Raw genomic sequence first — 12,873 nt, forward strand, 5'->3', positions numbered from 1 at the left:
CTCAACCCATACGTGACAAGGTCCTGTATCTTAAAGATGATGATCAGTAATGAGATCATATAAAATTTTTTATTGTTAGTTTAAGTGCTGATGAGCAAATAAACCTTTAATCAGATTGAAATGATAAACAAGCTGAAGTGTTAGCCTAGCTTAGCATTAAGAGAGGAAGCAGAGAGAAATAGCTAGCCTAGCAAAGCATAATGACAGGTACCAGAAAACATTTGTTATCGGAGGGAATTGTTAACTTGGCATAATGACAGGCTGCCGGCAGAACCATTGATGACTTTCTGTTTGTAATCATGCAATGATGATTTTTTTTTTTTTTTAACCAAAATAAAGGAAAAAGCGTCCAGGAAAAAAAAAGTAATAAGCAAAATGTTGAACTGGTACTTTAAAAACACACAATTTTTCAGAATAAAAGTGAAGAAAGTTTAATTTTAAAACAATTTGAAAGAGAAATCATGTCCAGATTATTTTCGTCAGTGCAAACAGAGCTTACGGTGGTCACTTCCTGTGAGGCTCCACCCTCAGATGGGTCAGGTGAGTTTGTGGGCAGCAGCCTGAAGTCGCCGTTGTCGCCGCTCCATCGCCTGCTGCTTCTTCAGCTCAATCTCCGCGGCCGAACATTTTCCCACAACTGCGGCGAAACACAGCTTAGACTCCGCCCACTCTGACCTCACATTCACATCGTGTTCATGTCTGATCACTGTGTCCAGATCAGACCTGACTAATCACTGATGTGTCATCAATCACATTACCTTACCTTTGTTGCTGGGCTTCTTGAAGATGAACTGCTCTTTGTTGTTGTTCCTCAGTGGTGCTGGTGGTGGTGCTGCAGCAGCAGGTGATAGGACTCCACCTCCTCGCCACAAAATTTCTGCTTGTGTGTCGTTAATTGAATCCATCCCTGTGTCAGCAGAACAAACTGTTAGCCTAGCTTAGCATAAACACTGGCAGCAGGACATAACCTGTTAGCCTAGCTTAGTATCAGGACTGGCAGCAGGACATGATATGTTAACCTAGCTTAGCATAAGGACATAAAGTGTTAGCCTAGCTTAGTATAAGGACTGGCAGCAGGACATAAACTGTTAGCCTAGCATAGTATAAGGACAGGCAGCAGGACATGATCTGTTAGCCTAGCTTAGCATAAGGACCTAAAGTGTTAGCCTAGCTTAGCACAAAGACTGGCAGCAGGACATATATTGTTAGACTAGCTTAGCATAAGGACATAAACTGTTAGCCTAGCTTAGCATAAAGACCTGGGTTGGTCAAATGGTTCCGGTTGCTGGGCTTCTTGAAGGTGAACTCCTCTTTGCTGGTGTTCCTCAGTGGTGCTGGTGGTGGCGCTGCAGCAGCAGCAGCTGACATAGCTCCACCTCCTCGTCGCAGACTTTCTATCACTGTGTTCACTCGTTCACCTGCAGTGACGGTTGAGGCAGGTCTACCCGGAGCTGCGAGGAGACGTGTGGGTGTGTCTTTATGAGGTAAAGGCTGCTTATTGGCTGACTGTACAGCTGTCCTCTGAGTCTGTTCAGCACATTTATTGTTCTGGATCTGGTTCTCCATGTCGTCGCACACCTCACACAGCAGCTCGTCGTCAGCTGAGTCGTCCCACAAAGGCTCCGATGAAAAGAAGACGTCCAGGTCTCCTGTGTCCTGTGTGTCAGAGACAGATGTTTTGGAAACCTTGGACTTCTCTGCGTTTGACGTCTGCTGGTGCTGCTGGGATCCAGCGTCGTACAAAAACCTGCTCTGCTCAGCGTCGGCACCTGTTTTTGAGCCACAGTGAGTTCTCCTCTCTGACAGGTGAGGACTTGACTCTAGTCTGAAAGTTGCTCTTTGACACATGTTTGTCTTTTCCGCTTTGGAAATGGCCAATTGGGTGTGGACAGTGCCCCCTCTGGTGGGAGTGTCACTGGACAGTCTCTGGGTGGAGCAGAACTTGGGGGCGGAGAACTTCTGTGGATTCTGTGTCATGTCCAACACCAGAGAGTCATTTAGCAGCTCGTCACTTTCCCAGTCATCAACAAACGTGTCCGTGCTGCCTTTCGTGGAACCACCAGCAGAGGGAGCTACAGCAGGAGCGGCTTTGACCTGCGACACCTGAGCAGACGCCGGCGGACTCAAGTTTCCACTGACACGTTGTGTCGGTTCATCGAAGAGAACGTCAAAGTCATTATCCATGTGTTGATCCAGATGAAGATGGCGAGCGTCCGTCTCAGCCGCTGCGTCCACAGAAACGTCCTTGGGGTCCTCAAAGTCCAGGATGTCCTCAGACAGAAGCTCCAGACTCTGCTGGTGGATGGCCTCTACTTCGTCCTCTTCCTGATGGAACATGGTGAAGTCAAACTGTTTGGCCAGTTTTAACAGGTCGTCCACTCCGGTCGCTCTGAGACAGAACATCACAGACATGAGCTTCTGTCCCACACCAAACCTCACAGAGAAAATCAGTGATTTTCAGGAGTTGTTGATCCACTGCTGCCTTCATCACTACGTTGAAACGTTAAAATATTTAATTTAGACTTAAATCAGTGACACAAAGTGACCACACAAGGCAGCAGAGGACCAGCTCCTGTGTCCCCGCCGGCTAAAATCACTAATTTTCTCTATGGACTTTGGTGTGGGAGAGTGGTTTACAACGTTCAGCCTAATAGTGACGTGAACGTGTGATGGAGATATCAAAGACAAACTGATGTAGATTTTATGACAAAAGTCTTTTGTCAAGTGGTTAAAATCTATTTTTGTCTTTACAGCAGGTTTTTTTTAGGGAGGGCCAGGTTTGATCATGTGAAGATTGTCGGACGTCAAAGGTCCCTTTTTTAAACAGTAAATGTTACACACGCCTGGCCCTGGTCTAGAGGAAAACCCACCTCGGGGATTTCTTCTTGGGTTTGGGGACGTGAATGTCTGGAGTGCAGGGGATGGTGGCGCTGTCTCCGATCCATTGCTGTAACGTGGGCTCCATCACCTGTGGTCGGCCGTGCTTCACAGACACAACATTTCAATACATCAGTGTGTGTGTGTGCGTGCGTGTGAGTGTGTGTGTGTGTGTTCAGACCTTTGGAGCGATCCTGTTGACGATCTCCGAGATGTTCACAAATCCGGTCGCATGTTTTCTTCCTCTTTTACCTGCAGATTAAAAACAACAAGGTCATTTGACATTTAACAGAATTAACTGCACAATATTCCAGCAGCAGGGGGTGCTCACTGCAGTCAGAGAATAGCTCCTAACAGTGCCACATACAGGCCTTGCATATGCACGACAGCATTTAGAGTGGTTTTGTGTGGATTAGGCCCTCAGTTTTGTCTGTTCGCCATCAGACTGCCAAATAAAGAGGTCTTCTATATATTTGCCATCAGACCGGCTGCCAAATAATGAGCCAAATAACATCTGCCATCAGACTGACTGCCAAATAATGAGCCAAATAATATCTGCCATCGGACTGACTGCCAAATAATGAGCCAAATAACATCTGCCATCAGACCGACTGCCAAATAACAAGCCAAATAACATCTGCCATCAGACTGACTACCAAATAATGAGCCAAATAACATCTGCCATCAGACCGACTGCCAAATAATGAGCTCTTCTATACATCTGCCATCAGATCGACTGCCAAATAATACAACATAATAAAACATGACTGTTTACCTCTGAGTCTGTTTGGTGAAGGAGACGTGGCATCCCAGATGATGTCCTGCTGGACGTCTGAGTCGTTGTGAGGAGACTCTGCGCTGAAAGCAGCAGCTGTTGTGGATCCAAACATTCTGGTCGGAGTCTTAAAGTCTACACCGGAGGAAACACAGGTCAGAGGTCAACAGAGACAGGACTGAGGGCCTAATCCACACAAAACCACTCTAAACACTGTAGTACATGTGTCAGGCCTGTATGTGGTACTGTCACAGAAATACAGAGACAACGTAGAGCGTGACCATGAATCGAGCATGCCATGTATCAACTCGAGAAGAAGACCATGATGCACAATAATGACAGCATCAAAGCGATAAGGATATATAGCATTGTATACTTATTCAAATAAAGCTATATTTAAAAATAACTTTTTGACACAGTGAACATGTTCAACATCTTCTTCTCTGTTTTCCATGTAGCAGCGTCACAGCACCACCTACAGGCCTGACATATATACTACAGCGTTTAATGATGCTATACAAACCAGGTATGAACCAGGTCTCTGAATCATGTTTGCTCGTATGTCAACAATTTATTGACTAATGGAGCAATTGAAGTTTAGTTTTAAAACCACGTAATTACATATTGAGATAAAATAAAACCCCATTCAACAGTTTAACCTAAAACTCCTTTCTATGTAAGTTTCGCATTTCGCACGTCATCGTTGAAACGTTCAGGTGACTCACAGACCTGAGTCGTGGTTCCGAGGAGAACCGGTCTCCGCCGCCGCCGCCGTCTGGCTCTGTCGGTACTTCCTGCTCAGCCGATTCAGTCTCAGTTCGGCCGCTGAGTCCATTTCACCGGACCGACACACCGTGTGTCCGCAACCGCGGTTCATTCCTGAACCATGTCCATGACTTCAACCCGTCAGCGGAACTTTGGTCGTCCCGCCATCTTCTCCCTCCCACAATACCTTTCGAAGACGTGCTCAAGAGCAACAAAGCTGCGCGGACATGCGCAGATATGCGCAGCAGAGGATTCAAATCAAAACAAATCAGATTGCATTTGTATGACGTCACATCACAACATACATGATCTCAAGTCTCTGTACATATGAAGACAAGAGAAGTCAAGAGGAGACAAGACAAGAGAAGACAAGACAAGAGAAGACAAGCGAAGACAAGACAAGAGAAAACAAGAGGAGTCGAAAGAAGACAAAATAAGAGAAGCAAGCGGAGACAAGACAAGACAAAATAAGAGAAGACAAGAGGAGACAAGACAAGAGATAACAAGCGAGAAAAAGAGGAGACAAAAGAAGACAAGCGAAGAGACAAGTGGAGTTCAGCTCTTTCTCTGTCACACACACACGCGCACGCACACACACACGTGTTAGCTGCAGTAGCATAACATGGCCACTTGGTGTCGGTAAAACATTTGTCTTTTATTTTGAAGGCCAATACAGCAGTGAAGTAGTGCACTGAGTACTAAAGTATTCAACTTCTTATTCTTCTTATTATTGTTATCATAGTAACAGCACGTGACTGCAGTCCTCCGGGTGTGACGTCATCGCCTGTCTGCGCTGTCACGGAATCAAACATGGAGAGAAGGCGAGCAGCAGCAGATGATGATGATGATGCGGCTCATCTGGAGCCTTCCTCACCGACACCCGCGCACCGTCACCGGTCACCGCGCTCCACAATACTCCGGCGAGGGAGGAGGTAGAGGAGGGAGGCCGTGATACGAGAGCACGTAACACACACCGGAGCGGAGACTAGGAGGGAACCGGAGTTGCCGCTGCCGCTACAGTTGCCGCTACTTCTGCCGTTGCCGCTACTGTTATCGCTGCCGCTGCTGTTGCTGCTACCGCTGCTGTTGCCGCAGGCCGGTAAACATGAAGAAGCCGCATCGCCCTGCCGTGGCGGGAGATTTTTGACCGGAGGTGAAACGGAGAAAAATGTGTGAGGACACGCGCCCAGACGAGTGAGTATGATGATGTGTTGGTTTTGTCTGTGTGTGTGTGTGAGCGTGTGTGAACGTGTGTGCGTGTTTGTGTGAGTGTCTGTGTGTGTGCTGTTGAGAGCATGTGTGTGTGTGTGTGTGTGTCATAAACACTGACCTTGTCAGGATCAGTAATCCTCATGGAAACCAAAACCTGGTACTCAGAAATTAGAAGTTTAGTCCTAGACAAAGATGGTCTAGGACTATGGGTAATGTTAGTCATTAACTGGTTATGGTTACAGCAGACACAGGTCAGGTGTGTGTGTGTTTGTTTACTGTCCTTCATCTTCACCATAACAATGATGAAGAGCAGGTTCTTGCAGGATGTGACTCTTCATCATCTGCATCTGCATCTGCATCTTCATCATCACCATCACCATAACCATCATCATCACCACCATCATCATCGTCACCATCATCATCACCATCACCACTATGCCATGCATCATCATCATCATCATCACCATCGTCACCATCATCATCACCATCACCATTATAACCATCATTATCACCACCACTCATCACCACTATCACCATCATCATCCTCATCCTCATCCTCATCACCATCACATCACATCATCATCCCACAATCACCATCATCATCACCATCACAACCATCATTATCACCACCACTCATCACCACTATCACCATCATCATCCTCATCCACATCACCATCACTATCACATCACATCACATCACATCACATCACCATCATAATTACATTACATTACATGTCATTTAGCAGACGCTTTTATTCTAAGCGACTTACAAAAGTGCATTTAAACATTTGGGTACAAATAAGAGCTAGAAGTAAGTAAGAGCTTCAAGTAGAACAAACTATGAAGTGCTAGTCATAAGTGCGATGTACAATTTTTTTAATTTTTTAATTTTTATTTTTTTTGTCGTCTTAGTCGAGGTAGAGTCGGAAGAAATGTGTTTTTAGTCGGCGTCGGAAGATGTGGAGGCTTTCAGCTGTCCGGATGTCGATGGGGAGATCGTTCCACCATTTGGGAGCGAGGACAGTGAACAGTCTCGAGTTCTGCGAGTGCCTCTGCGATCCTCTCAGTGACGGGGCAGCGAGCCGGTTTGTCGATGCAGAGCGGAGTGGGCGGGCTGGGGTGTAGGTTTTGATCATGTCCTGGATGTAGGCTGGACCGGATCCGTTTGTAGCATGGAACGCAAGCACTAGAGTCTTGAAGCGGATGCGAGCAGCTACAGGAAGTCAGTGAAGGGAGTGGAGGAGCGGTGTAGTGTGGGAGAATTTTGGTAAGTTGAAGACCAGTCGAGCTGCTGCATTCTGGATGAGTTGCAGAGGTCGTATGGCACACGCAGGGAGACCAGCCAGGAGGGAGTTGCAGTAGTCCAAGCGTGAGAATGACAAGAGCCTGGACCAGAACCTGTGCCGCCTTCTGGGTTAGAAGAGGCCGTATCCTTCTGATGTTGTGCAACATGTATCTGCAAGATCGAGCTGTTGCAGCAATGTTGGCAGTGAGGGAGAGATGGTCGTCAAGTGTCACACCCAGGTTCCTTGCGGTGTGAGAAGGAGTTACCACAGAGTTGTCGAGGGTGATGGTTAGATCTGTGGTGGGAGAGCCCTTTCCTGGGAGAAAAAGAAATTCAGTCTTGTCGAGATTGAGTTTCAAGTGATGGTCAGACATCCACTGACAGATGTCTGTCAGACAAGCGGTGATCCGTTCTGCTACCTGTGTGTCGGAGCTGGGAAAAGAGAATTTGGGTGTCATCGCTGTGATAGGAAAAACCATGAGACCAACCAAGAGAGTTGGTGTATAGAGAGAGAGGAGAGGGCCCAAGACAGAACCCTGAGGGACCCCAGTAGCTAGAGGACAGGGTTCCGACACGGATCCTCTCCAGGTTACATGTTCGGTTTTGAAGATAGGACGAGAGTAGGGAAGTGCAGAGCCTGAGGCACCTAGTTCTTGAAGGGAGGAATAAGGATCTGGTGGTTAACTGTGTCAAACGCTGCAGAAAGGTCCAAGAGGATGAGCACAGAGGAGAGAGAGGCAGCCCTGGCAGTGTGGAGTTGCTCAGTGACAGCAAGAAGTACAGTTTTGGTCGAGTGACCTGCTTTAAAACCAGACTGAAGAGGATCAAGAAGGTTGTTCGGTGAAGGTAGGAGGAGAGTTGATTAAAGGCAGCTCCCAGAGTTTTGGAGAGAAAAGGAGAAGAGAGACAGGTCTGTAGTTATTTACTTCAGACGGGTCAAGGGTGGGTTTTAAGGAGGGTCACTCTGGCCTCTTTTAAGAGAGTCCGAAAGCAGCCAGATGATAGAGATGTGTTAATGAGGTGGATGAGGAAAGGAAGAAGATCAGAAGCACTGAAGAAGGTGAGAGGGATAGGGTCAAGGGGGCAGGAGGGGGGCGGGGCAGAGGTTATTAGGGAAAGAACTTGATCCTGAGATAGAGGGGAGAAAGAGGATAGAGAAGGAGCTGAATGTGTGGTTGGTAGAGTGGTGAGATCAGGAGGTGGGGTTGAGAAGAAGAGCGAATGTCATCTACCTTTTGTGAAGTAGTTGACAAAGTGAATTGGTAGAAGGGAGGAAGGAGGAGGGGTGGGGGATCAAGGAGGTTAGAGAAGATAGAGAAAGTTTTTGGGGGTTAGAGAGGATTGAATTTTAGTCTGATAGAAAGATTGTTTGGCTGCAGAGATAGAGGCAGTGAAGGTGGAGAGAAGAGAGTGATAGGAAAGCAGGTCATCAGGGTGTTTTGATTTCCTCCATTTTCTTTCTGCTGCCCAGATCGGTTTCTCAGCACACTGAGTCCCACAACCACGGGGCTGGGGAGGACTTACGAACCCGCCGGGAAGTAAGAGGACAGAGAGAGTCAAGAGAGGAGGACAGAGTAGAGAGGAAGGTGTCTGTGGCAGAGTTGGGATTGGGATAATCACCACCATCACCACCATCATCATTATCATCATCATCACCATCACCACCATCATAATATCATCATCACCATCATCATCATCATCATCACCATCATCTTCATCATCACCACCATCACATCATCATCATCATCGTCACCATCACATCATCATCATCATTATCATCATCATCATCATCACCATCACCACCATCATAATATCATCATCACCATCATCACCACGATCACATCATCATCACCATCATCTTCATCATCACCCTCACATTCATCATCACCACCACCATCATCTTCATCATCACCATCACATCATCATCACCATCATCATCATCGTCACCATCACATCATCATCATCATCATCATCATCATCACCATCATAATATCATCATCACCATCATCATCCATCACATCATCATCATCATCATCACATCATCATCATCAATCATCCATCATCACCATCATCATCATCATCATCATCATCACACATCACATCATCATCATCCATCATCTTCATCATCACCATCATCATCATCATCATCATCACCATCATATCATCATCATCATCATCCATCCATCACATCATCATCATCATCATCATCATCATCACCATCATAATATCATCATCACCATTATCAACCATTATCATCATCACACCATCATCACCATCACATCATCATCACCATCATATCATCATCATCATCGTCATCCATCCATCACATCATCATCATCATCATCATCATCACCATCATAATATCATCATCACCATTATCAACCATTATCATCATCAGCACCATCATCACCATCACCGTCATCTTCATCATCAATATCATCATCAATATCATCATCACACAGGAAGTGAAGTTTTGTATAAACTGAAGTTTGTAAACCACGCACTGTCCCACACCAAACATCATAGAGAAATTCAGTGATTTTAGCTCACGAGGACACAGGATCTGCTGGTCCTCTGCTGCCTCGTGTGGTCACTTTGTGTCACTGAGGTCAATTGGAATGGAGATTTTGAAAGCTGAAGTGACAAAATAAGACATTTGAACTTAGTGATGGAGGCAGCGGTGGATCAACAACTCCTGTGTGTGTGATCTTAAGATCACTCTTTTTCTCTGTGGACTTTGGTGTGGGAGAGTGAGTGACGTGTGTGTGTGCTCCACTGCAGCGACAGCTACATTGTGCGCGTCAAAGCGGTGGTGATGACCCGCGATGATTCCAGCGGCGGCTGGGTGGCACAGGACGGCTGCCTGAGCAGAGTGGGCGTGTCCAGGCTGCTGGCGTGCGAGTTGCTGGGACACCGTGCATTTGTCATCCACGGAGAACGCATCAAAGACCGGCAGGTGGGCGTGTCCCCTGTCTGTGCTCACTTCCTGTTCATCACTAGCCTGTAACTGGCGCTGCTTCTGTTCCAGGTGGTTCTGGAGTGTGTTTTGAAGAAAGACCTCATCTACACCAAGGCGACGCCCACATTTCACCACTGGCAGTTGGACAACAGGAAGTGTGGTTTGACCTTCCTAAGTCCGTCTGATGCCCGAGCCTTTGACCGCGGCGTGAGGAAGGCCCTCGAGGACCTGACAGAAGGTAGGACACGCCTAACACAAGCTAATTACCTTACAACAGTGAGATAGGGCACCCCCTACTGGCTGGACAACTGTCTCCACTGCAGAGGAAACTTAGGGCCCTTTTTCCACTATGGTCCTGCCTCGCCTCGCCTTGACACAGCACGGTTTAGGTTGCATCTTCACTACAAAAAAAGTACCTACTCAATGTGGGCGGAGTCATCACTGCACAGCTGAGTGAAAATTCCGTAACTTTGTTTTACAGACACACACACACAAACGAGTGACTTGTAAAGCAGATGTTTTCAGTGTAACTGAATCTGTTGAATCAATTAATTAGTTCAGGTCTTCCTCCATGAGCCGAGCACACACTCTGACACAGTCACTGCACTGAAACACTGCAGCAGGTCTGTGATCAGCAGTGCTGTTAATTGTTGGAGATTAACCTTTTAACTGATCTTCAGTTCACCATTGTTCGGCTTGATTCTTGTGTCGGACGTCTCTTCCTGTGACGACACGCTGACCAATTAATGGCCGGCAGTCTGACGACGGCACACATAGTGTCAGCTCAGCGCGCTCTGAACCTCGCCAGAGCAGGTGCTAAAAAAGTAGCTGGTAACAGGTAACCGAAAGCTAGTGGAAATGCAACTTAACCATGGTGAGGCTGGTGGAAACACGTCATTAAAGACATGTACGAATGTGGGAAGAGCCTCTCAGCCTGATGTGTGTGTGTGTGTGTGTGTCTGTCTGTGTCTGTGTGTGTGTGTGTATCTCCAGGTTCGACCACATCCTCATCAACGCTGCAGAATGAGGCGGAGCTTGGCGATGATGACGTCTTCATGGTGAGACTCTTTTATGAAAGACATGCTGGGTCACATGATAAGGTCACATGATCAGGTGTGTGTGTTTGTGTGTGTGTGTGTGTTACAGGAACATGTTTAACCTCATTGATTCTCCTTGGCTCTCATCACATGACATTGTAAATGAATCTCCATGGTAACCACACACACAATCCTCCAAGTGCTGTGAGCACCCCCTGCTGCTGAGAACCAGCGTGACACACAGAGCCACAGAGCTTCTTAAATGTGAGCAGCAGGGGGCGCTCACAGCACTTTTCATCTTCAAGTCCTGTGACCACCAGGATTCTTCTCCTTAACATGGCACATGAGTGACAAAGCTGTGGTGACGTCACAGAGGTGGGCGTGGCCCCTCTCTCTCTCTCCTGCAGACGACCACTGACAGCTCATCCAGCTCCTCCCAGAAGAGAGAGACGACCATGCATGCGTTGGCCCCACCCACTATCTGCGAGCCCCGTCTGCACCACTGTATCCTGGGACATCTGTATGAGCAGCCACGCCCCTCGGATCACTACTTCCTGGACCAGGTAGAGTGGGTGTGGTCAGATGGAAGAGATTGACAAGGATTTGATTTGACTTATTTAGCATGTTAGCATAGAAATTTAGCTTCGGCTGAATTCAATTCTCCTGGTCACAAACAGGCTCCGCCCACATTTGACATAATTTTAAAATGAAAGCATCTTTGCCAGGACACAGACAGAGTAGAGTACGACCATGTGACCTGTGCTGTGTAACACAGATTATTACCCAGAATGCCTTACAGCAAGCTGATGACCCGTCTCCGTGTCTCCGCAGGCTGTGCACATGTTTCCCTGTCACGTTAGCTTCCCGTTGGACGAGGAGATTGTACGCATCAGTCCCCGCGAGCGGACCTGGCTCACCGGTTACGAGGATTATCGCCACGGCAACGCAGCGCGACACAAACTCACACAGCCCGACGACCTCCGCGCCTGCATACATTTCGCCAAGAGCGAGCCGCCCAAATGTGACTACGCCTTCCCGTACCCGCTGAGTCGCGACGCCCAGCGAGGATGTAACGGTAAACTCAGCCGAGCAGCGGTGGCCACGGCACAGCCGCGAGCGCTACAGCCCAATAGACAGCAGAGGGAGGAGGACGCCGAGCGTTCACGCTGCGTGTACTGTCAGGACATGTTCAACCGCAAAGACAATGGGCGGGGCCACTGCCAGGAAGCACCTGACCCCATCCAGACCTGCATCCGGCGCGTCAGCTTCATGTGGTGTGCCGACAGCTTGCTCTACCACTGCATGTCGGACCCGGAGGGAGAGTACTCGGACCCGTGCTCCTGCGACACCGGCGACGAGCGCTTCTGCCTGCGCTGGACGGCGCTGGTGGCGCTGTCGCTGCTGGCGCCGTGCATGTGCTGCTACGCTCCCCTCAGGGCGTGTCACCGCTGCGGCGTGGCATGTCACTGCTGCGGAGGGAAACACAAAGCCGTGGTCTGAGACGTCACAGGTGGGCGTGGACTTGTTGGAGGAGGAGGAGCCTGTCATCGTGTTGCTGTCGTCTTTTGTTGTCGTTTGTCTCGTCTCAGATTCACAGGAAGCTTGTCTGAAAAAACCCTCAAAAATGTTAATTTATATGTATAATGATGTAAATGTAAAGATCTATAAAATAAGTCACTTTATATTTTTACACTCATGTGTTGAAGACTTGAACCTGTGCTTGTGTGTGTGTGTGTGTGTGTGTGTGTCATCAGGTCACATGACACTGACACATTGTCAGCACTAACTGTGCTGTGAGCGCCCCCTGCTGCTGAGACAGAGGCTCACTCTCAGTGAAAACATGGCACGAGAAAATAGATTTTAGCCTCTTAATAAAAGACTTGTGTGATGAAATCTACGAAAGTTTAAGTCTACGATATCTGTGTCACATGATCACATCTCACTGATACACAGACGTTTGTAA

At 47.7% G+C, this 12,873-nt stretch overlaps 2 protein-coding genes across 2 annotated transcripts; one reads left to right on the forward strand and one right to left on the reverse strand.

Moving 5' to 3' along the window:
- Window positions 1–415: 415 nt before the first annotated feature.
- Window positions 416–4,775, reverse strand: etaa1a (ETAA1 activator of ATR kinase a). The gene is made up of 7 exons (XM_044027974.1): window positions 4,382–4,775; window positions 3,653–3,787; window positions 3,059–3,129; window positions 2,871–2,983; window positions 1,260–2,389; window positions 764–907; window positions 416–637 (listed from the first exon to the last, which is right to left on the reverse strand). Exons 1-7 carry the CDS (start codon window positions 4,527–4,529, stop codon window positions 537–539), a joined length of 1,842 nt encoding a protein of 613 aa, XP_043883909.1. The 5' UTR covers window positions 4,530–4,775; the 3' UTR covers window positions 416–536.
- Window positions 4,776–5,080: 305 nt separating this feature from the next.
- On the forward strand, window positions 5,081–12,674 carry spred2a (sprouty related EVH1 domain containing 2a). Its single transcript, XM_044027990.1, has 6 exons — window positions 5,081–5,611; window positions 9,696–9,870; window positions 9,943–10,111; window positions 10,867–10,931; window positions 11,318–11,473; window positions 11,742–12,674. The coding sequence occupies exons 1-6, from the start codon at window positions 5,586–5,588 to the stop codon at window positions 12,408–12,410; spliced, it is 1,260 nt and encodes a 419-aa protein (XP_043883925.1). The 5' UTR covers window positions 5,081–5,585; the 3' UTR covers window positions 12,411–12,674.
- Window positions 12,675–12,873: the final 199 nt, after the last annotated feature.

Source organism: Solea senegalensis, linkage group LG6 (genome assembly GCF_019176455.1).
Source record: "Solea senegalensis isolate Sse05_10M linkage group LG6, IFAPA_SoseM_1, whole genome shotgun sequence".
In the NCBI taxonomy this organism is placed as follows: Eukaryota; Metazoa; Chordata; class Actinopteri; order Pleuronectiformes; family Soleidae; genus Solea; species Solea senegalensis.